Source organism: Chelonia mydas, chromosome 10 (assembly GCF_015237465.2).
Source record: "Chelonia mydas isolate rCheMyd1 chromosome 10, rCheMyd1.pri.v2, whole genome shotgun sequence".
NCBI lineage: Eukaryota > Metazoa > Chordata > Testudines > Cheloniidae > Chelonia > Chelonia mydas.
Genome location: NC_051250.2, coordinates 32,366,288 through 32,393,257, shown reverse-complemented (window position 1 = coordinate 32,393,257; position 26,970 = coordinate 32,366,288). Strand labels below are relative to the sequence as shown.

The 26,970-nt window shown below is 52.5% G+C and overlaps 1 protein-coding gene across 1 annotated transcript in view; it reads left to right on the top strand.

Moving 5' to 3' along the window:
• The window catches only part of C10H16orf96 (chromosome 10 C16orf96 homolog), a 38,540-nt gene extending 14,743 nt beyond the window's left edge, over positions 1-23,797 (top strand). The window contains exons 6-16 of the mRNA XM_037911495.2: positions 1,373-1,458; positions 12,444-12,554; positions 13,841-13,915; positions 15,128-15,292; positions 18,159-18,277; positions 19,397-19,459; positions 19,564-19,659; positions 19,968-20,145; positions 20,470-20,569; positions 21,236-21,328; positions 22,542-23,797. Coding sequence (XP_037767423.2) covers positions 1,373-1,458; positions 12,444-12,554; positions 13,841-13,915; positions 15,128-15,292; positions 18,159-18,277; positions 19,397-19,459; positions 19,564-19,659; positions 19,968-20,145; positions 20,470-20,569; positions 21,236-21,328; positions 22,542-22,681 — 1,226 coding nt within the window. The 3' untranslated portion in view covers positions 22,682-23,797. The remainder of the gene's footprint in view (positions 1-1,372; positions 1,459-12,443; positions 12,555-13,840; positions 13,916-15,127; positions 15,293-18,158; positions 18,278-19,396; positions 19,460-19,563; positions 19,660-19,967; positions 20,146-20,469; positions 20,570-21,235; positions 21,329-22,541) is intronic.
• The last annotated feature ends 3,173 nt before the right edge of the window (positions 23,798-26,970 follow it).

The window sequence follows — 26,970 nt, the reverse complement described above, 5'->3', positions numbered from 1 at the left end:
CTGAAAAGTGAGGAGGTCGGGTCTGGACTCAGAGATGCAGTAAGTGCAGGAGCTAGGCTTGCCAGATGTCCCGTTTTCAACCAGCATGTCCGGTTGAAAGGGAACCTGGACAGTGTCTGGTCAATACATCTAACAGGACACCAAAAGTCTGGTTACCATGGGCGGCGGGGGGAGGTGGGGGGTGGAGTGCTGGGTCATCAACCCACACCAGCCCCTGCTCAGCCAGGGCCACCTCCTACCTGCATCTCATGGGTAGGCAGGCAGCAGGTACCATGTCAGGCTGCAGCTCCCATCCCAGCCCTGGGACCCAGGGAGCCCAGCTAGGGAGGAAGCGGGTGGAGAGGATCGAGCTACGAGGAAGAGGGATGAGGGAGAGAAGTGAGCAATGGGGAGTGGGGGGAAGAGGAGTGAGTGGGGGCATGGCCTCTAGGGAAGAGGCGGAGCAGGGATGGGACGGTGGGGCCTTGGGGGAAGAGGAGGGGCAGGGCCTTGGGAAAGAAGGGGGCAGGGGGTGAGGCCTCAGGGGAAGAGGCGGGCTGGGGGGGGGTCCAGTTTTCAGAAATTAGAAAGTTGGCAAACCTAGCGGGAGACCCCTACACCAGGTCTACAGTCTGTCTTCAGAGCTGAGTTGCCCTTGACGACCTTCCCTAGAGCTGACTTGCCAGGGAAGCATTGTTCCTGCAGTGAGGCTGCTCTCGGCAGGAACACCCCGCCCTGGATGGGGGCTCTTAGAGGGAAGTCCGAGGGCAGGAGGACAGAGTGCTAAAGCATTGAGAAGTTCCTCCAGCTACCACTGATGGCCTCACTAGTACCTACAGCAGAGCTGGGAATGCAGCCTGGGCTGCCATGTCCTCTGGGGCTCACCCCATCCACCCCCATTACCCTTTATCCCACAGACGGTGACTTATCTCCAGTAGCTCTGTGAGGCATTGCCTGATCTTGAATTAGCTTTAATGATGGGCTCTCACTATGAATCCAGGTCTGAGTAGCCCCCAAAGGCTTCTCTGTATTTCAAGCAAACCTTCCTTCCATGGTTCCTTTACTGCTTGAGCCATTCAGGACCCTGCCCCTATGGAGAACCATGTACATGCTATAACTGGGGGGGTATTCTCTCACCTCAGCTCTAGCACACCGGTGCAGCTCACCTGGGACGGGCAATATTGGGAGCACTAGTGTAGACAGAGCTCCAGCATCTTCATCCCTGGATGTGCCCAGAGCAGCCCTGGGTGAGCCAGTGGTAGAACCGCTGGCAGCTGGACTACAAGACCATTGCTGGCAGGGGTGGAGCTGCGCCTGTAATGTGACAGTGGTGGGCGAATTCCCTGGAGCTCTCCGTGCAGACACAGCTTTGGTGTCTTTCATTTGGTTCCAGCCAAACTTGGGATCTCAGATGACGTAGCCGCAGATCTGGAGAGAATGAAAAACGAAATAAGCAGCCTACAAAGCAAAGAAGACAAGGTGATCTGGGTCCAGGGCTGTGCGTGTTTGTCCCAAGATAGCACTGTAGCTCAGAGCACATCTTATTTCTCTCATGGTCTCTTGCAATGGCTACAATCAGAGCGGGGAGGGACCTGGAGCAGAATGGGGCATAGATGCAGAAATGGGGTGATTGCAATGGTAGTTGTGTTCCCTTGCCTAAGTGTGCATGCATGTCAAGGGCCCCGTGTACGGGAGTTCTCTATTGCATGGGCACAGGGTGTGATATGCTAATGCTCCCATGTTACAGGGTTGCTGCCTCCTGTGCACCCCCTCGTGGCCCAGGATGGCTATGCAGCTCCCTCAGTTTCCCCTCTTCAGGGCTCTGTATTAAACTTCACACAGGTTTTTTACCCAGTAATGCCCTTCCACTGGGGCCAGTTTATTGACACAAAACTCAAAACAAAACTCAGGCCTGGGGGCTTTTCTTCTCCCCCTTTTCCCCCGGGGTCTGCTCTGGGCAGCTCTTCCTTGCCTTGGCTGGCCACTCTGGGTGGAGTCAGCTCTCCCTGGCCCTCAGCCTTCGTCAGCCCTTTAGCTCTGGCTTCCAGGCCCAAACCTTTCATCCCGGTCAAGGGTCTCCCGCAGGCGCCTCCTGCTTTCTGATGCCTCTGTCACAGCTTCCTCTCCCTGTTTCTTTTTGTCTTTTGTTTGGTTTTGATGCAGCAGTCATACGAGTCTAGGAGCGCCACTTTCCTCATTCTTTTTTTGCCAGGGTTTTTTTTTTTTTTATACCTTTGCACTAAGTCTAGTATCCTTGAGAAACCACAGTAGGGCTTTTGTTGCACTATTCCATTTTCCTGACAGTCTCGCTAGTTCCTTTGATTCCAAGCCAACTTAATTTTTCATAAAGAAACTTACTTTCCATAGACAATTACCCACAATACCGGCGAACACAATCAACAATTGCTTTGGTTTTGCAACGTTACATAGCCCGTCTTTCTGTCTTTTTAATACGTTTAACTTATTATTTAAGGCACAAAGACATGTTAACCCTCTAAAAATGACTTACTCCACTTTTTCTGCCATGACTGCGGAGCGTGCAGTAGAACCTCAGAGTTACGAACACCAGAGACAACCGCACCCCTCCTTTGGAACCGGAAGTACGCAATCAGGCAGCGGCAGAGACCAAAAAAAAGAAGCAGAGACAGCACAGTACTGTGTTAAACATAAACTACTAAAAAAAAAAAGGGGTGGGGGGGGGGGAAGCAGCATTTTTCTTCTGCATAGTAAAGTTTCAAAGCTGTATTAAGTCAATGTTCAGTTTTAATCTTTTGAAAGAACCACCGTAATGTTTTGTTCAGAGTTACGAACAGCCTCCGTTCCCGAGGCGTTCGTAACTCTGAGGTTCTAGTGTAGTATTCGCTTCGATTTTTAAGCATACATCTTAGAACCTTCATCTTTTTGTTTCTTTAGTCCATAAGTCTCGCCATTCCTTTGTGAGCACCTTCATGACTGCACTCTTCTCTACATAAGGGTATTTTAATATCCACCTCCTTGTTTTTTAGAGCATGCTTTGTTGCTTTAAGAAAAGGAGTACTTGTGGCATCTTAGCGACTAACCAATTTACTTGAGCATGAGCTTTCATGAGCTACAGCTCACTTCATCGGATGAATACTGTGGAAAGTACAGAAGATGTTTTTATACACACAAACCATGAAAAAATGGGTGATTATCACTACAAAAGGTTTTCTCTCCCCCCACCCCACTCTCCTGCTGGTAATAGCTTTGTCATCCATCTCATTTCCTGGTATTCCCATATGCACCGGAATCCATGCCATTGTTACACAGAGAGCTAGAGCCCTGCACACAAAATTTTTATCCAGATCCGATCCGCAAACGTGGTCTGCAGCTATCCGCAGATATAAAGTGGATATCCTCAGATTTTCCGGGCTTTACAGGTAGTGCGCATTATTTCTGGAGTTAGGAACGTTACTTCACTGATTAGTCATTTCAGCTTTCTGAAGTTCCTGTTCTGATTGTCATTATGCCTAACAAGGAATCGGATAAAATTATAACTGTAGCCAGTCGCTCAGCTCTAATTCAAGTTAGTGCCAACATTACCCCATTAGTTCAGCTGTCAAAATGGCACATTATTCGATAGGCTTTTAGATATCTGGGTTCCAAGACTAGGAACACAGAAGACTGTTCTCACTGTACCCACGTTGTCATATTTTTGTAACCCTTCTGCCCGTCACAGTTGGCAGCAACAAGGGCCAGGTTCAATATCTAGGGGATCCATTCCAATAACACAATGCAAACCAGCTCCAGCCCTCACCCAGTGACCTGGGACAAATATATACCACCCCCCGCTGGGCGCCTCCAAGAGGCAATACTTCCCCTCTCGCAAGCACATAGTCTGAGTGTAGCAAAAAGCCTTTTAATAACAGAGAGAAACAATGTGGCATTATGTTGGGGAAACACCACCAACAGGATTCATAATACAACCCATGAGCAAAAAAAACCCACCCCAAGCAAATTGGGGCATTCCCCTTTCCCTTTGGTTCTTGAATCCAGCAACCCCAAATAACCCAAAGTCCCAAAAGTCCAATGACCCAAAAGTCTCTGTCCCTGGTCAGGGCAGCCCCAGAGTTCAAAAGTTTATCTGCGGAGCTTTACCTCCCACCCTGGGTGGAGATGGGACGAGGGTAAGAGGCACCTTACATGATCTGAAGCTGACCGTCCCACAGCTCCGCTCCGCCAGCTGCCCCACGAACTCCTTCGCTCAGCTCCGCTCCGCGGCCCACAAGCAGCTCCCGCTGTCCCACAAACTGCTCCACCAGCTGGTCCACAAACAGCTCCCGCCGTCCTATGACCTGCTCCGCCAGCCTGTCCACAAGGCACTCCAGCCGTCCCCCAAACTGCTCCACGATATATCTTCAGGCTCCCCCACTACTTAACACAATGCTCAGTGATTTCAGCTCTTAGTCAGTTCAGCTCTTTGGTGAATTCAGCTTGTAGTAGGGGAGCCTCAGTGCTGGTGCACCATTAGCCCAAAGTGAGCTCAGCAGCCTGTAACTAGACTTCTAATGAAATCAAAATTAGCTCTGACATTCCACAGTGGAGAGAGGAGGAAGTGCAATTAGCATGTAAGGCCCTTACCAAGGGGCCCATGCCACCAAGTATTAATACTTGTCCCCAGCCTCTCTCAATTCACACAGTTTTGGAACCCATGACCCTTGCCTAGCGAGTGCTACTTAGTTGATGGCGAGTCCCTCCATCATAACAAAAGGCCAAGTACAGTTCCAAGCACAGTTCCCATAATCAGGGTAATAACAATTTATTCTTCCTGCCCCAATAACAGAGACACTGGGGATCCCACAGCAGCCAAAGTGACCATTTGGGCAGCTATGGCCTCAGTCTAGGCGGGGTGGGTGTACCTATGCAAATGAGATCTGCCCCTGAAGTTTTTTTCCACAGCTTGCCACACCTCACCACCAGATGTCAGGGTGGAGCTCATCCTGACACTGCTTACATCCTCCCCCCAGCCGAGAATTTGTCGTCCCGACAAATCACACTCCCTTTATACCAACTCATTGGTTTCCTCCAAAGGGCCTCAGGAAGCCCACTTTAGCTTCCACAAGCCTGTGTGCTAAATGTATTGGCTCCTCACTAGTCACCCCAGGTGCATCATAAGTTAACCGTTTCACTGGTCTTATCACCCTGTCTCGTCTATTGAGACTCTCTGTTGCCGAGGTAGGGGGAACATCCTCTTGAGTGACGGATGGAGAGGCTTCCCTGGAGGGTCCCTCGGCTACTGGCGTAGGCCCCTGCACTCCTAGTTCTAACGCTGGAGGGTCCAAGGTGCCCAGGGCATCCTCTACCTGTGTGTCTCCATTGTCCAATAACCTGTGTGTGTCATCACAGGGGGGTCTCATCAGCGGCACCGGGGTGTCAGAAAGGGGCCTAAATAATTCTGCCATGGGGTTTAGGGCAGAAGAGGAAAAACTCTCGTTTGGTTCAGCTGATCGAGACTGAAATCTTGTCTCCATCCCAGGATACACCAGGGTTGTGTCTTCCTCCTCAGACTCACTCTCAGATGTGCAGAATAGGGGTAAGTTAGCTGCACGGGGCCCGCTGTCTGTGTTGGATGGCGGCTTTGGTCTAGCACCTCTGTTCTGCCCGGCTGCCCTGTCGTGGCCCGTCTCATAAGGGGTGCTTACCAATTCCCCCACAGGGAGCAAAAGGTTTCTATGCACCGTCTTTATTTGCCCTGGACCGTCTTCAGGTTTGATCTTGTAGACCGGCAGGTCTCCCAGCTTTTCCATCACCAGGTAAGGTATTGCCTTCCATCTGTCAGCTATCTTGTGTTTGCCAGCAATACCCAAATTTCGCAGCAGGACTCTGTCCCCAGGCTGGAGCTCCTGCAAACGCACTCTAGCATCATATCGATGTTTGTTGCGGTCTGCGTTCTTCCGAGCCGCAGCGGTAGCTTAGCGATAAGCATCCCGCAGCTTTTATCTTAGTCGGGATACATATTGCTGGTGAGTTTCATAGCTATCTCCATCCTCTGATACACCAAAGCACAAGTCTATGGGTAATCTGGGTTCTCGCCCAAACATCAAGAGATATGGGGTGACTCCCGTAGCATCGTTCTTTGTGGCATTGTAGGCATGCACCAGAAATGCGACATGCTGGCTCCAGGTTGCCTTCTGCTCTGGTCGCAAAGTTCCCAACATATCTAATAGGGTTCGGTTGAACCTCTCTGGCTGAGGATCACCTTGGGGGTGATAAGGCGTTGTCCTAGACTTTTTAATTCCTGCTATCTTCAGCACCTCCTTCAGAAGGTGACTCTCAAAATCTCGCCCCTGATCAGAGTGTATCCGAGCCGGGAATCCATAGACTGAGAAATATTTGTCCCACAATACTCGAGCGACTGTGGTGGCCCTCTGATCACGTGTGGGATATGCCTGTGCATACCGTGTAAAATGGTCAGTCACTACTAGAATGTTCCCAACATTCCTCTTGTCTACCTCTACAGACAAGAAATCAATGCATACCAATTCCAAAGGTTTGTTGCTGGTGATGTTCTTGAGATATGCAGCCCTCGTGGGCAGAGTTTTCCTTTGAACACATCGAGCGCAAGTCTCACATTTCCTGCGAACATCTTCAGCCATTCGGGGCCAATAGAACCTACTACGAATAAGTTCCAGGGTCCTCTCCATCCCTAAATGCCCAAAGTCATCATGCAGGGCCCTCATGGCCAGGGCTCTGTACTTTTTTGGCAGCACTAGTTGTGCTCATTGTTTTTGTAAAGGGTCAGTGGTCATTCGGTGTAGCACTCCCTGAATCAGTTTTAGTTTGGTCCATTCTCTCAATAGTAGTTTACCCTCCGGGTTAGGTGGGACAACCGCAGCTGGGCTTCGCCCCTCCCTTTTGGCAAGTAGTATATCATGAATGCCAATATCTTGCCGCTGGGCTTCTTGCCAGTCAGCCGCATTGAGCATGGGCAAAGGAGATTGGTCCAATGCAATATAGTTCACTGAAGCAGAAGGCATGCATTCAGGGGGCAGGCCCAAAGCTTCTGCAACACATCCCTGAAAGCTCTCACGGGCCTCTGGCTCTCGGCGACTCACACTGCAAATAGCTCTCACTCCATCTGTGGGTATCACAGCAACTTCTGTAGCCTGCGGACGCCTGGACAATGCATCTGCATCTACATTGCTTCTCCCTGATCGGTACTGAATGCTGAACTCATAGCTAGCCAAGGCGGCCACCCATCTCTGCCCTGTAGCATCCAGCTTAGCACTTGTTAACACATAAGTCAGTGGATTGTTGTCTGTCCACACCTGGAACTGAGCACCATACAAGTAGTCTCGAAATTTCTCAGTGATGGCCCATTTCAGGGCCAAAAATTCCAGCTTGTGGGTGGGATAGCGAGTTTCACTATCAGACAATCCTCGGCTGGCAGAGGCTACAGGTTTACATTTGCCTTCCACTTCCTGGTACAGGACTGCTCCCAGACCCTCCAAACTGGCATCAGTATGCAGGATAAATGGTTTGCTTGGGTCAGCAAAAACTAGGACTGGAGCATGAGTTAGGCAAGTAATGATTTCTCGAAAAGCCCTTTCACATCTCTCATCCCACCGTGGCCCAAATGGTTCAAATGGGCCATAGTGTCTCTGCACAAGGTGCTTTGGGGACCTCCCCTTATTCTTGGACTTAGATTTGTTCTTGCTGGACTGATGTCCCCTGGTAAGATCGTTCAGAGGCTTTACAATCGTAGCATAGTTTTTCACAAATCTGCGGTAGTAGCCACTAAATCCGAGAAAGGTCTTGAGTTCTCTGTAGTTACTTGGACGTGGCCATGTAGTGAGTGCTTCTATTTTATCAGGATCAGTACTCACACCCTCTTGGGACACGATGTGACCCACATACTTCACTGAGGTTCTGCAGAACTGACATTTGTCAATTGAAAGCTTCAGACCATAATCCTCCAACCTATCAAGCACTTTAAGAAGTCTTTCTTCATGCTCCTCTAAGGTTCTTCCAAACACAATCAGGTCATCCAAATAAACTAACACTTGCAGTAAATTCATGTCTCCCACAACTTTCTCCATGAGACGTTGAAAGGTGGCAGGTGCTCCAGAAATCCCTTGGGGCATGCGTTCAAACTGATAAAACCCTAATGGGCAGATGAAGGCTGTCTTCTCCTTATCTTCTTCTCCCAGAGGGATCTGGTAGTATCCACTTCGAAGATCCAACACAGAGAACCACTGGCTTCCCAGCAAACAGTCTAAGGCATCTTGCACTCGAGGCATAGTGTACTGGTCGACCACAGTACGGCTGTTTAGGGTGCGGTAGTCAATACACATCCGGATTTTCCCATTCTTTTTACGGACTACCACAATGGGTGAGGCGTATGGGCTGCGGGACTCTGTAATGATGCCATTCGCAGCCAGCTCCTGAAGATGATGTCGCACATCTTCCATCTCAGAGAGAGCAATCTTCCTAGATCTCTCCCTGAAAGGTCGAGAGTCATGTAGTCTGATATTGTGCTCTACTCCTTTTGCACATCCCACATCCCACTCATGCAGTGAGAACACCTTGGATCTTTCACAAAGTTTCTTCCTCAGGCGATCTTTCCAGTCCTCGGACACTGGTGAATCTCCAAAGTCAAACTTTGCTGGGTCTATTGTGGGAACTTGAGTTTCACACTGGGGTTTTACAATCGACTCAGGCTCAAAGAGGTCTGCTATCTTTTGTCCTTGCTTCACAACCACATCACGACTCGTTTCATTAGCAATCAGTATAGTCACCCTTTCCTGGGCTTCAACAGGTAGAGTTATGACTCCACTGGGGACCAGCACTCCTTCAGGGAGCTCTCCTCCCATCGGCTGCTCTATCATTGCTAACGTCCGTTTACTTCCTTTCAGACAGGTACTCATGACAAGCACTTCTTGCTCCGTCCTTGCAGGCACTACTAAGGGGGTCGTGCCCGCGTACTTCAGTGCCCCAAGCGGTAGCTCAGATGTGTCCCTTTTAGCGCTCTCAATTTTCCTATAGGCTTCAGCACAAAGCGTATGGATCATCAGGGTATTCAGGTACTGGTCCCCAGCCCGCCTCCTGCAGTAATCCGCGAGTACCTTGAAGAGACTGGAGTTGGTCCCTATCAGCACAGACAGATCAGAAGTCCCTTTAGGGTCAGGGCATATTAAGGCAGCTGTGTCTACCTCTTCTCTTACCCCAGCAACCTCCTCTGGGAATTCCAGGTGCACTATGACATATCCTTGGTAGGGGTATTCATCCATGCTGAGGCCACACAGGCCAAGACCAGTCAGTGGCTGTATAGGCAGGTGCCTAAGCATCTGCTGGTAGAATGACTGAAATAGAATAGTCACTTGAGATCCAGTGTCAAGCACTGCTTTACACTCCACCCCTTCAATCCTCACCGTGACTTCTGCTCGAGGTCCTATCAGTCCTGCGGGGATCCCAGCTGGACAGTCTTTTCTGGGGGAATCTTCAAATCCTGCAGACCTGGGGGGTCCCCATCCCCAGACCCTCTGGCAGCTACCGGATCTCTCCCAACTGATCCTCAGCTTTCCATACACTAAGGAGGGGTTTTCTTCATTACGGCACTTGGCAGCACTGTGTCCATCCTGACCACATCGGTAGCAGAAGAATTGACCTTTCCCCCTTCGCCTGGGTGGGATGGTGGCTCTAAGTGCAGGCTTCTCAATCGCCACAGTTTGAGGCTTCTTATTCCTGGAAGTCTTAACTTGGTCAACGGTACTTTGCAGCTCAGCTATTCGTTCCGTCAGGACCTGCATTTGTTGGGCAAGTTCCTCTCTGGTGCTCACCATCAGTACACTGGCCACTTGCAGTGGTGTTGTGCTGGCTGGATCCGATGTTTGGGCTTCCCAAAATTCACTGGCAGCCTGCCTTTCTTCCTCCTCTCTGACCTCTTTTATCAGCTGGGCGTAACTTGGGGGATGTTCCCGTCGTTCTCTTAGCTGGAGATGAAGTAGAATCGGGTTCTGATACTGAGTTCCTCTTACAATTTGAGCCAGTCTGGTCTGATCCATCTGCTCAGCAGTGACTGCTCCCCTCATGACAGCTCTCTGAAGCAGTCTCTCCAGTCTCTGTATGTAGGCTGAAGCCTTCTCGCCCTTTTGTTGTCGGGAATTAAGGAACTTACAGTAGCTGTCTTCAGGGCCCTCTACGCTCCCAAAGTTGTGTTCAAGGGCCTCTAGGCAGTCCTTCACACTGACCCCAGGGTCAGTGAGCTTCAGGGTGCGAATCACATCTAATGGTGGGCCGCCAAGGCTCTCTATGAGGCATCTTCGCTTTTCTGCATCTGGTACGGCCCACTCTTGCAGCATTTCAGTGGTATGCTCTAACCAGGGTTCAAACTCCTCCTCCCCAGCAAATAATCTTAACTTACGACAAGAGTTTGACGCAGCATGGGACAGCACAACCTTTTCCAATGTTTGCCCCAGAGCTTTTGTCCAATCATCAGCCGAGGCTGCAGCCTCTGAGCTAGAAGCTGCTGAGCCAGGGCCCAACAAACCTGACAAATTAGCCATTATACAAACAGTAATTTCCTCAAAATATAAGCACAAACAAAAAAAATATAAATTGTTTTCCAATGTAGTGGATCACTCAACAGGTGCTTGCGAGGGGTACTGAGCCAGGCATCCCGGACGAGCCCCCAAAAATGTAACTCTTCTGCCTGTCAGAGTTGGCAGCAACAAGGGCCGGGTTCAATATCTAGGGGATCCATTCCAATAACACAATGCAAACCAGCTCCAGCCCCCACCCAGTGACCTGGGACAAATATATACCACCCGCCGCTGGGCGCCTCCAAGAGGCAATACTTCCCCTCTCGCAAGCACATAGTCTGAGTGTAGCAAAAAGCCTTTTAATAACAGAGAGAAACAATGTGGCATTATGTTGGGGAAACACCACCAACAGGATTCATAACACAACCCATGAGCAAAAAAAACCCCACCCCAAGCAAATTGGGGCATTCCCCTTTCCCTTTGGTTCTTGAGTCCAGCAACCCCAAATCACCCAAAGGTCCAATGACCCAAAAGTCTCTGTCCCTGGTCAGGGCAGCCAAATGAGTTGGTATAAAGGGAGTGTGATTTGTCGGGATGACAAATTCTCGGCTGGGGGGAGGATGTAAGCAGTGTCAGGATGAGCTCCACCCTGACATCTGCTTACATTTTGATCTGTCTGTATAGACTTAGCAAAGCTGTCCCCATTTTCCATATGTAAATCCAGAAATGTCATTGGTCATAAAATGTTTGGTTTTTTTCTTCCCTCATTTTTTCTTTTTCATACAATTCCAAATCCACAAACGGGGGAATGATTGTCCAGCTATAATTGGACTTCCTATGACTAAAAAATTTTCATTCTTTCCATTTGTCTTTTGTACATGTCACCTTTACCCGTTTTTTGTCCCTGATAATATGAGGAAGTCTGTGGGATTCCATATTATTTTGTCTACTATGCTCCCAGCAATCCTCATAAATCTGTACTTTTATTTTCATGATTCTTTTTACCTTTGCCCAAAAGGTTAGATCTAATAGTTTCATCCTTAGATTTATAGGTGTTCCTCCAGTGGCTATTGGCAGCGCATACTCTAGTGGGGTTATCATTACACCACATGCCAAGCAGAGCTTGAGCCTGAGCAGCTCCAAATTTCTAAGAATTGTTTTTGAGGCTGAATCAAAAGCTTGGCATCTGTAGTCTAAAACTGACATCCATAAAGCTCTCTATATCATCATCAGTATCTTATCTGTATTCCATTGGCTTCCAGCTACCCTTTTAAGTAAGTTCATCCAACTTTTACACTTCTGTATGATATTATCTATGGGACCTTTCCAAGTTAATTTATTATCAAACACTACTCCAAGGAACATCAATTTTTGAACTATCTGAATTTTTTCACCATAAAAAAAATAAGTCCCGTTCTTCCCAAATTTTCTTCCTGGTTAAAAGCATTCCCCTGGTTTTTGCAAGTGAGAATTTCAATCCCGAATCATTTCCCCACTTGGAAATGCTCTGGAGTTTCTCATTTGTCTTTCTATGGTTACTTTACGTCTTTTGTGCTTAGTCCGTGGAGCAGTCATCTGCGAAAAGGGATGTACCTATTCCCATCTGCACACTTTCTTGTTCCTCTCTGGCTCTTTATAGAGACTAGCTGCCCTCTACCAGGCCCCATTTGAAAGGCTGTTAATGAGGCACAGGTGGGCTGGACCAATTCCCTCCTAAAGGGTCCCATCCACCCTGTGTCAGCTTTATTCTATGAAATCCAACCACTAGCCCCCAGCAAGGTCTCGTCTTTGCAAAGCTTCATGTTCACATTTGACCCATCTGGGCGTTTGGGGAATGCCTGATGCTAGAGCATCTGAAAGCCGGGCGTTGGAGGGAAACTGCTTGGCAGCCTTAGCTCTAAAGGGCATGAGGCGGCGATCGCTGTGCTGGGTGTCTGAGACGGCGCTGTGCCTTGCTCTCCGCAGTGGAGTGAGTTTCAGAGGGACTTGCAGGCCCAGGTGCAGAAGCTGAAGGAGCAGTACGAGAAGCTGCAGAAAGCCTCGGAGAGGCTGCTGAGCAGCATGGGGGATTTCCAGGTAAGAGCAAACCCACTGCAACCTTCCAGGCACCCCGCAAGGAGGGGTCAGGGGAAGGCAGCAGGGCGCAGGGCCCCTTGTGTGTGCCTGACCAGCCTTGCTGGGTGTAGAGCCTCCTGCACCACCACTGGGGAGGCCAGCGCCCACCAGGGCACCAGCAGGGACGGCCTTTGGCCTGCCCCCCGTGTGGGGGAAGCAAGGGGGGAAGGCTTCTTGTGCCTTTCTCCTCACACACGCATGCTAGAGCCAGCAACAATCTGGCACTAACCAGGGAAAATTCTGGGTCCCTGATCCCAGGGGCTTTCCCTCAGGAAACTGGCCTCTGGCTGCTTTGGGACCTCATAGGGATCAGAGGGGGGAGGGGTTAAATAGTTTGTATGAGGTTTTCCCTTGGGCCCTTCATGACTCATGGGATGCCACATGTGCTGTGTGCACCAGGCATGAAGGGAGAGCTGCCCAGATTTCCCAGAAGGCACTGGGACAAACACAGTTAGGCAGCTTGGTGGGGCTGCAGCACAAACATGGCTGACGCGTGGTCGTCCAGTGAGAAAAACGGCAGTGCAGACGCAGCTCAGGCCGTGCTCCTTGTCATTGCGCCTGGTGGGAACGCCACAAACCCCTCTGTGCCAGGGGGTAGATGGGGCACAAGGTGCCCAGGTGGGTGGGGAAGTGACATGGCCCAATTCTTGCCACTCATGGCCACAGACCGTGGGATGATTTGTGACCCTAGCATCCGCCACCGCCCTGTGGCTTGGTTGGCCCTGAAGTTCTGTGCTGACTGTCCCTGCCCAGGACTGACACATACAGGCAGTTTGACATGACAGGAGAAGAATGAGGCAGAGCTTCAGGCAGTGAGAGACTAAAGAAGCGCCGTCTGTTTATCTCAACAAAGAGAAGGTTAAAGAGTGACTTGATCATGGTCTCCAAGGGTCGACATGGGGAGGAGGGTTTCTGATCTAATCCAGCAGGAACAGGTAGAGTGAGAGAGACCCAGTGTCTTGAAGCCAAAGCTAGACAAATTCAGCCTTTTTTTAAATGAGGGAATTACTATTGGCACAACTTGCCCAGGGACCTGGTGAATTCTCCATCCCTTGAAGCTTTTAAATCATGATTGGACATCTCTTTGTAAAACAGCTGCTCTCACTCAGCCCCTAGTTCCTGGGCGGGACGCAGGAAGGTGAGGTTCTCTGCCCTGGGTTATACAGACTAGAGGATCATACTGGCCCCTTCTGGCCTTAACATCTAGGAAATGCTTGACTACAACAGTGTGTTTTGCCTGCCCACAGAACCTGCGGATGATGGTTCAGCAGCTGGACCTGAATAAAGCAGACAAAGCCCTGCTGGAGCAGGAGATGAATGTGGTGAGTGGAGACACCCCACGGCACCGATCTCAGGGCTAAGGGCTTATTCCCTCCTCCCCCATAATATGTTTGGCTTTGCAGTACAGGGTCAAGCTCAGCGCTCACTGCACAAATGGCCCAGGCACAGAACACATTTCTCCCGATGGTGCTCTTGAACTTGCAGGGCACCAGTCTAGCACTTATCCCACCACATGTGGGCAGGTCCTGGAGCTTAGTAAAGAGCACAGGAAAGGATCCAGCAAAGGGAATAAATCCTAGCAGCTGCAAGCCCGGTGCCTGGACCTTAAATTCTGATCATGGTGCATAGAGTGGCCCAGCCTTTCCCTGGGGATCTCAGTTAGCCCCGGGTGCTGCTCTCCTTGCAGGCTCGCAGGGGGTGCTGCGACCATCTGATCTCCGAGCAGAAGGCATTCCCTCTGCTACGGCTGAGATGAATTTCTCAGTATCTCTAATTCTTTCTCTCTCCTGCTGTGAATGGAGCTGGGTCCAGGCAGCCCTTTGAAGTGTAGCCTAGTCACCTAGGAAGGAGGAGGAGGATAGGTATCTCTGTTGCTTTAGGACCAAAGCCTTAGTGCTAGGCATTTAACCCTTTCTGTTTCTTGCCTGGGTCAGGGACACCACCCATCTCTGACTGAGCCCCAGGGATCTGCCCCTCTTTTCACCCTCCCAACCCTAGCCTTGCCCTGCCACCACTGCCTGTCTCCTGGGCAGTCCCTTCCTCTCCATGATGGGATGGGAGCTCTCAGCACCGTGCAGGGATTGTGCAGCACCTGGTAGAACAAGGGCAAGAGAGATGGGATCCTGCAGTTGGTACCAAATCCAGGTCTCCCATTACATAAATCCTGCCTCCTCACCACCGGTCTGGGCCCCTGAGGCCTGAGGAACCTGGACCAGCCTTAAATTGTGGCAGAATTCCTCCAGAAACTGCTTCCTTTCAGCTCCTCAGCTCACACCCCTTACAATGCCTTTGCCCACATGCTAAACCTTAGTGATGCTGCACATGCAGCCTACACAGAGCTCAGCAACCTCTGCTCCCGAATTGCAGCCCCTACTCCTTGCACTGAGGGAAAGTCCTAGCTTGTAGGGTATCTTCTTTGTCGGCTGCAGCTATGTGGCAGGGGCAGTGGAATCCCAAACCCCACCAGGTCTGAGTCCCTGCATCACAACCACTTAGGATGGGACCAGCCCTTTAAAACGCTGCCTCTGCACTAGAAAGCAGACAAGAGTGCGCTGGAGGCCATGGTGAACCACGGGGAGCTGCAAAGCGCCACTACTCAGCTGAACGAGATGATGCAGGATCTGCTGCAGAAGATGTCCCTGCAGGACAACGATTGGCAGAAGGCGCTGGAGAAGCTGTTCAGTGACGTGGACTCCAAGGTAGCAGCTTCACCGGGGAGGGAGGGAATGGTCAGCGCATGAAATCACTACACTCCAGAGCAAATGGGTGCAGGGGCCTGGGGTACAAGCAGCAGTTGAATAGGGTGTAAAGCACCATCAGCCTGATCTTCCTTTCACACCGTGTAAATGGAAAGACTCCAGACTCTGCTGGAGTGAAACTGGTGTGAGACCAGGATCACTCTCCCTAGTGCCCCCCTTCCCTGCAGCCAGCTCCCTGGGTAAAAAGCATGCTGCTTGGGGACAGGCTGACCAGCCCCCCTCTGTGTGAGGGGCAGGGGATCAAGGGAGCATGCAGGTCAGGCCCGGTTCTGTTCCTCCCAGGTAAATGCAGTTACTCCCAATGGCAGCAGGATCTGGCCCACATACTCCCTTCTGCCTCAGGGCTGCTTTGAGCTCTGCTGCCCTGGCCCCAGGGCACTAATGTGGCAGGGGTCTCCCCACAGAGGGAGCGTGCTGCCCCTGCTTCTGAGTCTTGTGCTGATGCTTCACTGAGGGATCCATTCAGCTGACACAGGGATGGAGAGGAAAGGGCACAGTCCTGGGCTCCATTCTCTAATCACTGCTGGCTGCACTGTGCTCTGATGGGCTTATCTGCCCTGCCAGCAGCCGGAAGGGACTGATTCCATCTTTGCTTATTGTCTGTCCCAAAACCCTGATTTGGGATAGGCAGAAATTGCACTTTTCCTTGTTCAACTTCAGTCCGGACTGACTGATTAGGCTCAGGACTTAGCTGAGGGTATTGTCGTGTCCTTCCATTGAAGACCCACATATCAAAATACTGTTCATGGAAACTACAGCTCCTTGTATGTTCGTTAACAGTTCTGCTGTCTTTCTGTGAAAACATTCAGGTCCACTAGCAATCCCAAAAGGGAAACTTCATATGCAAAATTCCCCAAAGGGTGTGATAAATGTACTCAGTTTAGCACTTTCTTTGGCTAAAGGAATTTGCTAGAGTCCACTTGAGACATCCAGTTTGGAGAGTATTGTAGCTCCTTTCACTTTTGGGGGGGGCGAGTCATCCCATGTTGGGAGGATATATTTTTCTCTGACAACTGCTTCATTCAGTCTTTTCAGATCCACACAGATTCGTATCTTTCCATTTTTCTTTGTAACCAGTACCAGCAGGGCACACCATGCTGTTGGTTCAGACATTTTCTTGATGTGCCAATCCGCTCCATTCTCTATAACTCAGTTTCTACTTTATGAAGTAATGAGATAGGAAGCCTGCCTGTCGTAGGGTTTAGCATTGTCTCTTCAGGTGATTTATACTGGAGCTCCTTTCAAAAGTCCAATATCACAAAATATTCCACATTCTTCCGCCTTTCTCACTGGGCCCATCAAGGGTGCCACACTGCAACTGAGAAGGCTATTGGTCTGTGGTCCTTTGATCACATACATTCTGAATGCACGGCTTCTGTAAGTTGTTTCTGTGGTGAACTGGCCCTTGCAGTTCACAACACCTCCGGGGCTAGTCAGAGTAGTGTCAGGTGACTTCAGCTCTGGAAGGGGTTCAAGCTGATTGTAAATCTCTTCTGAGATGACTGTCAGCTCCTGAGTCAATTTTAAAGCCAATAGTCTTGCCATGAATATTCAGTTTCACGCTCCAGGCAGATTCTGTATCATCACAAGTGATAGATCCCAGAAGCCATGGCCCTTGAGTCAACTCTTTGACTGCTTTTGTGCAGCAAACAGCTGCAAAGTGTCCATATTTTGTGCGTGTATTACACTGTGAGCCTCTGGCTGGACATGCATCATTTCTTGGGATATGACTTTTTCTACACTGTGTGTACGGAGGCTGGAATTTGACCCTCTTAGCCTGGGATTTCCCTCTCCTTGTCTCAGGGGTTTCATGATAATGACTTTTAACAATCAACTGTGTGTTTATAGCTTCTAAGCTAGTTTCAGGTTTTTCAAGTTGCTCCTGTCTTTGATTCTGCTGTTTGACTAGTTCAGACTGCTTTGTTATCTGTATAGCTGTAGCTAGGGTTAAATCTGTCTTCAACTGTAGCTGCTATGAAAGATTTTATCTGTTAATCCAATAAGGAACCTGTCTCTGACATTTTCATGTTCTGCAATCCCAGTTTTCAGTTAATGCATGCAGAACTCTTATAAAAAATTCAATATTTTCCCATGGTTGATGAATTCTCTGGTGAAAACATGCTCTTTCATAAGCCACATTTCTCTGAGGTATAAAGTATGCATCAAACATAGCCAGAACCCTTTCCTAGTCATCTTTGTGCCTGTCTGCGGTAAACTGAAAGGATTTAAAGATATGCTTTGCCTGCTTCTCCATAGTATAAATTAAAGATGATAACTGTGTATCTCCAGTTAACTGGTGGAGCTTTGTAGTGATTTGAAATCTTGCAAAATACTGCTTCCAGTCTGTCCACTGTGTTTGTCAAAGCTGAAGTTCTCTAGGGCATTGAAGAGTGGCATGTGGACAAACTCCTGCAACCTTTGTTGCTTTGTTCCTTCTGTTTGTTCCCCTCTGGCACTAGCTTACTTCTGACACCATGTCATGTACTTCTTGTACATGATAGGTTGCAGGGCTGCAACTAGCACGTCAAGCTTCTGTATCAATATGGACTGACTACAGAGCTTACTTCTCAGAGAGATGCACATCAGATGTGTTCACTATGAGATCCTTCAGTGCTCTGCCAGGTAAGACTGAGGTTAGCTTAAATAAGGTCTTTTACAGACAGTGCCATCTAATGGCTGAACAGTATAATACAGTTTAGCATTCCATTACAGGGGGAGTAAAGTGCAGACTGACAGAGATGCCTGCTGCTGCTGGCAGGGCTCCTTTCTTGGTCACCTGGCTTCTCTCTCCCCCATCCCTATGCAGTTGGACCGCATGGCCCTGGACCCTCTGCGGAAGCAGCTGGAGGAAGTGTGGAAGTTCATTAAGAAGTATTTGAGTGAGGGCCCCCGCTTTGATGCTGATAGTGCCGCTGGCTTTAAAAGGTGAGTGGGTGAGAGGCAGGGTCCTGAGAAGGGGAGCGGAGTATTGGGCCCTCCCTCTCTCTCTACCTTGGAGAGATCACAAAGGAACAGCTGGGCTGTGCCCCGCCAAGGACTGCGTGGGTAGACGGCCCAGAGTTGAGGGCTGTACTTTGCTGGATAAAATGGAGCCAAAGGCAGCCACGCTCATAGAGATGTGGCCAAGAGAACTACTAGTTCCAGCAAGAAATGCTGCATCCTGCAGCTAGCCGCCAAACTCCTTGCATCATGAGGGAGCCCCAATTGCCTGCTGGGAGCTGTAATCTCATTGGGCACCTCCCTTGAAAGACAAGGCCAGCTGCGGAGGACAGCTGCGGGAGCATTGTAGACACAGAGGCTTACAGGCAGGACTTCACCAGCCCTGCCATGACTAATGCTCTGGATTCTAACAGGCTTGTCAGTATCATGTTTGATAGACTCTGGCTTCGTGCGCGGTCAGTCACAAACCCTTAGTCATGGGAGGTCCTGCTCTCTCCTGAAGCTCAGGATTTAACCTGGCAGCTTGCAAGGTTCTCAGTGAAACTGGAGCAGCTGCTCCACATCCCCTCCAACTGCCTCCACACACAGGGCCCATAGTGTCAAAAGCTAAGCACAGGTTGGCCTCCTCGACAACTGCTGCAAATGCTCAGTCTCACCTAGAATATTTGGAAAATGGAGTTAATAGTTCTCTTTCCTCTGTTACTCATGCCCAAGGCAAGAATGACTGACCTGAGTTCCTGGGGCAGATTCATAGAGTGGGCTTTAGAAAGCCAGGCTGGTCAGTGGACAGAGCACTGGCCTGGGACTCAGGTGAACTGGCTTCTGGTCTTGGCTCTGCTCCTGACCTGCTGCGGGACCTTGAATAAGTCACTTCCCCACTTTGGTTCCTCCTTCCCCTTTGTACAGTATAAGCTCTTTGGGGCAGGGACTGGCTCTCACTGTGCATGTCCAAGGTCCTGATCTCATTTGGGATCTCATTTGCTACCATAATACAAATCAAAAGAAATGTGTTTCTAAGCTACCGTCAATGCCACCTGTGAGCTTTGCGGTAGGCTACAGCGTAGCATGAGCATGGCATAAGGTGAGTTGCTGTGTCTGTTTCAGGCAGCTCTTTGAACGAGTGAAGTGCATTTCCTGTGACAGACCCGTGGCCATGATGACTGGGCCGTGAGTATCAAGCAATGCCCCATTTCCTGCAGTTCTGGCGAGCACAGGATGTTTCCACTAGAGGGCACTGTTTGACTTCTTTTCATACCGTTACTTTTGTGCAGGCACCTGGTGACAGTCCGAAAAGCAAATCTGCTCTCACGGCCACGTCCGGCTAGTGCCAACGGTTACGAGTACCTGGCACTCAAGCAGCGAGCAAGGTGAGCAATTCCCCAGGGAGCTGCAGGTCCCCAGCACGGCTAAAACAGCCAGGAGGCTTCTCTTGTGTAGTTGCGTCTGACGAGGGACGTGCCATGTACCTGGCTGTTCCCGGGCCTGCATGGGGCACTGCTCACATGCCACCTGTGTACTTCCCAGCCCTCTAATTCAGGTGCCCGGCTCACCACATGCAAGCACAGGCTGATCCATGCAGAGCCCTGCTCATCCGCTTTCCTCTGGGAGACTGGCTGATTCTTGGCTGGTCAAGGTCAGGGTTCTGCAGCGGACTGGCTGCTTTCTCCTTCCCCAGGGAGCAAGTTGTAGAGGGCAATGACGGGCGTGAAATGACTAGCCATGGGCAGCTCTCCTCCCAGCAGTGCTGGCAATGCCAGGCACATGCCGCCTACCCCATCAAGCGATTGTCCAAGGTGAAGGCTCTTACCACCATGTACCCCTACGGAGACCCGACAGTCCTCACCTACGATAACGTAAGCCAGCCCGTGTTGCCCTGTGTTTTCCCCTCCCATGCTAATCTCAGCACAGCACTTCCCTTTAGACCAATCGGCTTGGGGCCACTTCTCCACTGGAGAGTCAGGCCAAGGGCCAGCATGGGGAGATGGGGCCACCAGAAGAACCTGCTGGAGGGGATTGATCTGACAGGGGAGCAGGGAGGGCAGTGGCTGTGGGTGAGAGGGAGGTGGGTGGCAGAGGGGAGAGGAAGAGATTAGCAGCGGGGAGGAAGTCAGGGCCCCCGGTGTGAGGAGAGCAGCATTCAGGTGAGATCTCCATGCACATTGTGTTCTTCCCTGCAGAGCGAAGTGGATATCCTGGGCATCAACGGAGTTCTCTACAAGGGTAGGGTGAGCTCACAGCTGGCAAACCGGAGCGTCTCTCTGGAGAAGGAGTTCTCAGGTTGGTTGGAGGGGCAGCTCCTCTGGCAGAGGGTGTGGGGCAGGGCGAGGGGTTCAGCCCACAGGCAAAACACAGCTGGGGCCACTTGCGCTTTTAGAGTGGAGATGCGGAGATGACCCCACCCCCAGCATGCAATGGACTAGCTCCAGGTACTCGAGCTACTCAGCCCAAAATGGACATTGCATGCTGGGCTCTGTAGTCAGCATGGGTGGCCCTAAAGATGAAGGGGGCTGCTATCAGCTCCATTGTATAAATGTTCTAAGTGGCCGTAGTGGTTCCCCGCAGCCGCCTGGGCTGGGCATTTTGGGCACCGCAGGGTAGCTGATGGACATACACCATGCATCCAGCCTGACTGAGTGCGGCCATGAGACATGAGCAGAGCCTGCTGTGGGGAGTGCTGTGTGGACAGCAACTCAGACATTCCTGTGGGGGCATCACATGAATCCCTGTCCCCACCTCGTTCTATACACCCAGGGCCAGAGCGCAAGACGGCTGCTTGGGGGTGAGATCTCCTCCCGGTAGGCTTGCACCCCCAGTCTTGCTCTGTCCTGGGGCTGTCCCTGCTGGGCTGCCCCCCCCCCCCCCCCCCGCACTCCCCATACTGCTTGGACACGGCTTTAGCCTCTTGCCACGCTAACTGGTCTCTTTCAATTCTTCTCTCTGCAGGAGCAAAGACCCCCCGGCCACCCTCCAAACATGGGATGGAAAGAACGCACTCTGCCACCTCCTATGGCAGCCACTATGTGTCACCCTATGCATGTGAGTGCTGGTGTCCCTGCAGGGTGGCATTCCGAGGGGCAGGTCAGGGCCTGCCTCTGTTGCGCGTCTCCTGGCTCCAGAGCTCTGCTCTGTGAGTGCACAGTGAAATACGTGTCTGTGATGGCAGGGAGAGTGCATCCGGCAGGCTCCTGACGTGGGGAACAGCCAGGGTCACACAGCGCAACAATATTCTTGTGTACTAGCCGCCACACAAGCTGTGCAGAGTCAGGGAATGCAGGTGGAGGGAGCAGGGCCTGGGCAAGGGGCAGTGGGAAAGACGTCACGCGCGGGGACGTGACACTCTATGGAGATCTAGTAGTGGCTGCAGTGCAGAAGGCTCTCGCACCAAGTGGGTGGAGGATTGTGGGGAGGGTTGTGCAGCGGCACAGGGTGGGTGGGTGCTGGATGAGCAGAGGCAGTAGGGAGAAGACTAAAGCAAGGAGGGGCAGGGTCTGGAGGCAGTCTGGAGTAAATCCAGGAGCGGGTCTGCAACTATGCAGGGTCGATCTGAGCTTCAGAGACTTGCAGGCGGTGGAGAGGAGAGCAAGCTGCTAGGCCAGCCAGCCGGCTTGCTGCCCTGGAGCAGCGCAGAGCTCCAGCCGCCCTCCGCCAGTGGCTGGCAGACCTAACTGGGGATGTGGCTCTCCCAGGTGGACCTAGTGGCTGCTGTCTGTGTCGACATCAGGGGGTGGGGAGCACCTGGACAACCACCACTGGTTGAAGGGGAGCAACCGGGTCACATGACCATCACCAACCTGCCATCCATCACCAACCTGGTACCAGGCAGCTCCTGGCGGTGAGAGTGGTGTGGCTGTGCCAGCCACATGCAAGGCCGTCAGAGGAACCCCACTGAGGTCAGCACTGGATAGAGGGCAGGAACCAGGCCCTGGCTCTAGCTCGCAACAGCCGTCACATCACTGTGGGCTCTGGCCCACTCAGCTCATCATCCCATGGGCAGAGTCATGGCTGAGTGGGGGAGGCAGATCCCTGGAGCCTCCACACAGCACCCCCTGCGGACCAGCCCCAACCCCTACCCCAGGCTGCCAGGGACCTTGGCGGTGGGCAGGCTTCCCTGTCTCACCCCCTTGAACTCCAGGGGTGGCTATAAAGCCGCCCCCTTGCCAGCTGGTGACCATGACTCCCTGGGGCTGGGGCCACCTTGAGTCACCCAGCCTGTGGGCTAAGCGTGTTTTCTTCCCTCGGTGTGTTGCAGCCTCTGTCGTCCGGATGAGGGCCACGTCCACAGGGAGCAAGTCGCAGCCTGCCCAAGAGCTGCCGGCCTGCATGGTGCGGGTGAAGACCGAGCTCCCCCCGAGGCAGCTGCCGAGCGAGGGGGGCGTGGCCAGCCTGTGAGCCACAAGGGGCTGTGGCAGTTCCACGGGCCCCGCCCCCACCCCTTCCTTTACCCACCATTCCTTGTGTAAATACCGTGCTACGTCGCTGTGCGGGACGGCCATCCCCAGGCGTTCCTGCTGCACATGGCCCCTGGACGGCATCGCCAGCGGGCCAGACCCACCGTCTCCCGTACAACTGGGCCAGCGAGCGGGGTTTCTTACTGGGCAGGGCACGCTCCATGCAGCAGGGACTCACCAGCCATCAGCTCCACCAGGAGCTCTACTGGGGGCAGCCATGAAGGGGGGCAGGATGGGGGCAGGGAGGGCTGCCCCTGACAGAATGTGTCACCTCATTATAAACCAGTCGCTCCCCCAGACCAACCAGTTCTGCCTTCACACAGAGTCACAGGCAGGATCCACGAGGCACAGAGGGACCCCTGGGGCAGAGCCGAGCCAACCGCCTCACCAGCAGGATCCCCAGGCCATGGGAGCTTGTGATGAGTCCCAAAGGCTGCCCTGCTCAGGGGCCTGTGGCTAGCTTGGCTGCTGAATTGTTATAATGATCACCCAGGCCCAGGCGTGTTGCATTGAGGTCAGGGGAGCTCCTTTGGGTCTGCAGGGGGAGATCTCTGGCCCTTACACAGTCGTCTAGCCTCCCTCCCTCCCCCTTACCTGGGTTCCCAGGAGAATTCCCTCCCTCTGTCCTGCCACCACCAGACCAGCAGGCTCCTGCTACTGTCGCCTCCAGGGCCCCATACGTCTCCAACAAACTGGATCCCTCCACCAGGTGCAGCACTCCTGGCACATGAGGATCTGGACCTCCAGCAGGGTGCATCACTGCATGGATCACCTTGATCCGCGAGGCACCGAGGCCTGGGGTTCTGAACAAGAGCCCGAGCACGGCAGCACGTGCAGGCCTCCACCAGACAGCGCCAGATCGGATTGCTGTTCCTGGGCCTGTCTACATTCCAGACCCAGCAGGGGCCCTTTGGTTTGGCCTGCGAACGCACTCCCCTTTTCCCTCCCAGCGCTGGGCATGGAAAGCAGGCACCCCAGAGCTGCTGCCCGCCCTCGCAGCTGTGCATTCACAACAGACTAACTTAAGGAACCCATAAAGTTTTCACTTTTCTAAGCGGCTTTGGGTGGGATCGTTTCATGCTGGCGCCGAGGGGAGAGCCCCACTGCAGGTGGTGAGAGGTTACTGATCACACGCTTGTTGAGGCCTGGGCGCTGGGCCACAGGGCATGAGGGATGGCTGGGAACATCCCCTCTTACCATGAGCAGCATCTTGCAGCCTATGCCTGCAGGGCTGTTGGGGCCAGTGCTGACCCGGTTTATACCAGTGTAAATCTGGAGTAACCCCCTAAAATGACAGGAGTTACACCAGTGTGAGATCAGTGACCAGCCCTTTGCCTCGAGGTCAGAGGTTCTAATCCAGTCCAAGCATGGGAAGAGAAAAGCCGTTCCCACCTGGCAGCTTAGTGCTGGCCTCGGTCCATCTTGTAGTACTCAGTGTCACACCAGGCCAGTGAGGCCAAGGACAAGAGGGCCATGGCGGCAGAACAGTGAGGCACATTGGTGCTGTCCCTGTTTTGTGGCCTCAGGGGTAGCGTGTCAGTCCAGTGCCATATTCCCCCACACACTGAGGAAGGTAGTTCGCTGGCTACAGTGGTTTGAAATCACTAGACTCTGTCTCTTCTACCGGGGACTAGTTCTGCCTTTGCTCGCACTCATGTACGCCAATTGTCCCTCCATTATGGGTAGGGGAGAAAAGGTGGAGAGAGGTGAAGTGACTTGCCCAGGGCTGTAAGGAGGAGTTGGTGCTAGGAGTAGGATTAGAATGCAGACGATCCTGGCTCCCAGGCATCTGCACAGCCCTGCACCTCTGAGAGAATGGCATGCTCTTGTCCACAAGTCAGGCCTGCAGTGTTGGTGCCGGTACTTGGGGAAAGCTAGCTGGGAAGGACTGAGAGCATCTGAATCTGGAGGGGTTGTCCCTGAGGGAGAACCGAGAGCTGGGCCCGCCAAAGCAACATAACAGAGCCCCATGGAGCAGAGTCTGTGGCCAGTGCATTGGGCCACAAGAGCTGGTCCTGGAGCAATGCCTGCACCAATGCAGGTGCCAGAGCACTCAACCAGTGGCAGCAGCATTGCTGAGGCGCAGAAGCATTGATATTTAACAGTGGGCTCCCTCTGACAGAGCCAAGCCACACGTTGTTCTGGGAACAAGTGTCCTTGTCAAGCAAACACAGAGAGCAGAAGACAACAGGACAGCCGTGTAGTGCGTCCCTGCCAGCCACTGTCAGCGTCAGGCCTACACAGAGTGGGAATTGCATTTGTAAAATTCAGCCTGGCAAGTGGCTCCTGTTGTGCGAAGCGTGGACACTGCCAGTGTCGCTTCTGGCTCAGCCAGAGCCTCTCTCAGGCACTACGGCCTGGGGGTTCGGGCACTGGCCTGGGGGAGCCCTGCACTGCCTGATTCTGAGTGGCCTAAGATAAAAAAAGTCTGCTCTGAGTCAGGCAGAGCAGGGCCTTGAAGCCGGCTCCCCCTCCCGCCTTCCCGGACATTTCAACACAATCCCGACCCATTTCACAACAGAGCAAGGAGTTGGGGTTGGCCCAGTGAGGAATGGAAACAAATGATGAAACCTATCAAAGTTGCCATGAAGCAGACTGTCGTCTCCCGGTCAGTGCTAGTCACATGCTTAGCAATCTTCTGCCTGCGGCCAATGCTCTGGGCTCCATGCTGGCTGGTTTGGGCCCAGGCTGGAAGCCCTGGCAGCCTGCAATCCGAAGGACCGTGCCACGCAGCTAGATCAACCATGGACCCAGGCAGGACAGATGGGGCTGCGTGTCAATGGTTTGTTTCTCTCTGCAGTGAGAGACCCTAGTGGGTGCTTTGGCCAATTGCCCATCTGTCATGAGGGCTCTTGGGAGAGGAGGCTGCAGGGGGTCGGGGTGCAGAGGTCCCATTTCCACTAGGACCAGCAGGGGATTGTCTCTGCTTTCCCAGCACGTGGCTGAGGTTGGCACATGGACAAGAGTGAGCCAGCTCAGGTCCTGTCCGGACAAGGCCAGAATGATGCTTGTAGGTTTTGGATGGAGCCTGGGGAAATGGTGCAGCAGAGGAAGGTGGGGTTCCAGCCCTTTGTCCAGCCAGTCTGCACTGTAGGGAACTCCTCATTTGCTCCTGGCCCCATAGGGCAGTGGTTTTCAAACTGTGGGTCGCGGCCCAGTACTGGGTCATGGAATACAGTATAAGGCACTGGGTCGTGGTGGTTATGATCAACACCGCTGACCTGGCTGTTAAAAGTCCCCGCGGTGGTGCTACCCGGCAAAGACAGGCTAGTCCCTACCTATTCTGACACCGTGCTGCACCCTGGAAGCAGCCAGCAGCAGGTCCGGCTCCTAGACGTGGGGACCAGAGGGCTCCGCACACTGCCCCCGCCCCGAGCACCAGCTCTGCTCTCCCATTAGCCGGGAGCTGTGGGGGGGGTGGATTCTGTGGGTGAGAGCCACACGGAGCCGCTTGTGCACCTCCACCTAGGAGTCAGACCTGCTGCTGGCTGCTTCCAGGGTGCCGCGCAGTCCATGCTGCCAGGACAGGCAGGAAGCCTGCTTTAACACCCCTGCTGCACCGCTGATCAGGAGCCGTCCAAGGTAAGACCATGCCCCAATCTCCTGCCCCAGCCCTGACCCCCCCCCCAAACCCAGATCCCCTTCCTGCACCCCAAGCCCCTCATCCACAGCCCCACCCCAGAGCCTGCACCCCCAGCCCAGAGCCAAGTAGTCGCCAAGAAGGAGTTGGAAGAATCACAAAAGCCAGGTCCCATAAGCAAGAATCACGGTCAGAGTCAGGCCATGGTTGGAGATCAGAAGCAATAAGAGGCTAGAATCAGGAGGCAAGGTCAGAGTCAGGCTGGAGTTGAAGACTGGAGATCAGGCAAAGTCTGGTGTTGCAGCAGGCCAAAGCCTGTGTGGTTGCCCAGACAACTTCAGGCAACCCTGTGGTTTAATATGGCAGTTGGCCAATCAGCAGGCTACAGGGTACCATCAAACTGGGTATCTTGGGTGGTACTTCCTGTGGCACCTACTCTCCACAGTGCCCCCGGCTGTGCTTCCATGCGGTCTCCTGGTGGCACTGTGGGAACATCAGCTGTTCCAGGCAGTACAGACCCAGAATCTAGTCCCCTGATCCTTACATCACCTTCCTCTGGGTGGGCACTGAGCTAGGTTTATCTGGGTGGCCTTGATTAAACCTTTCTACCAGGTCAGCGGCATGGACAGAAGGTTTCCAGGAGCGCTCTT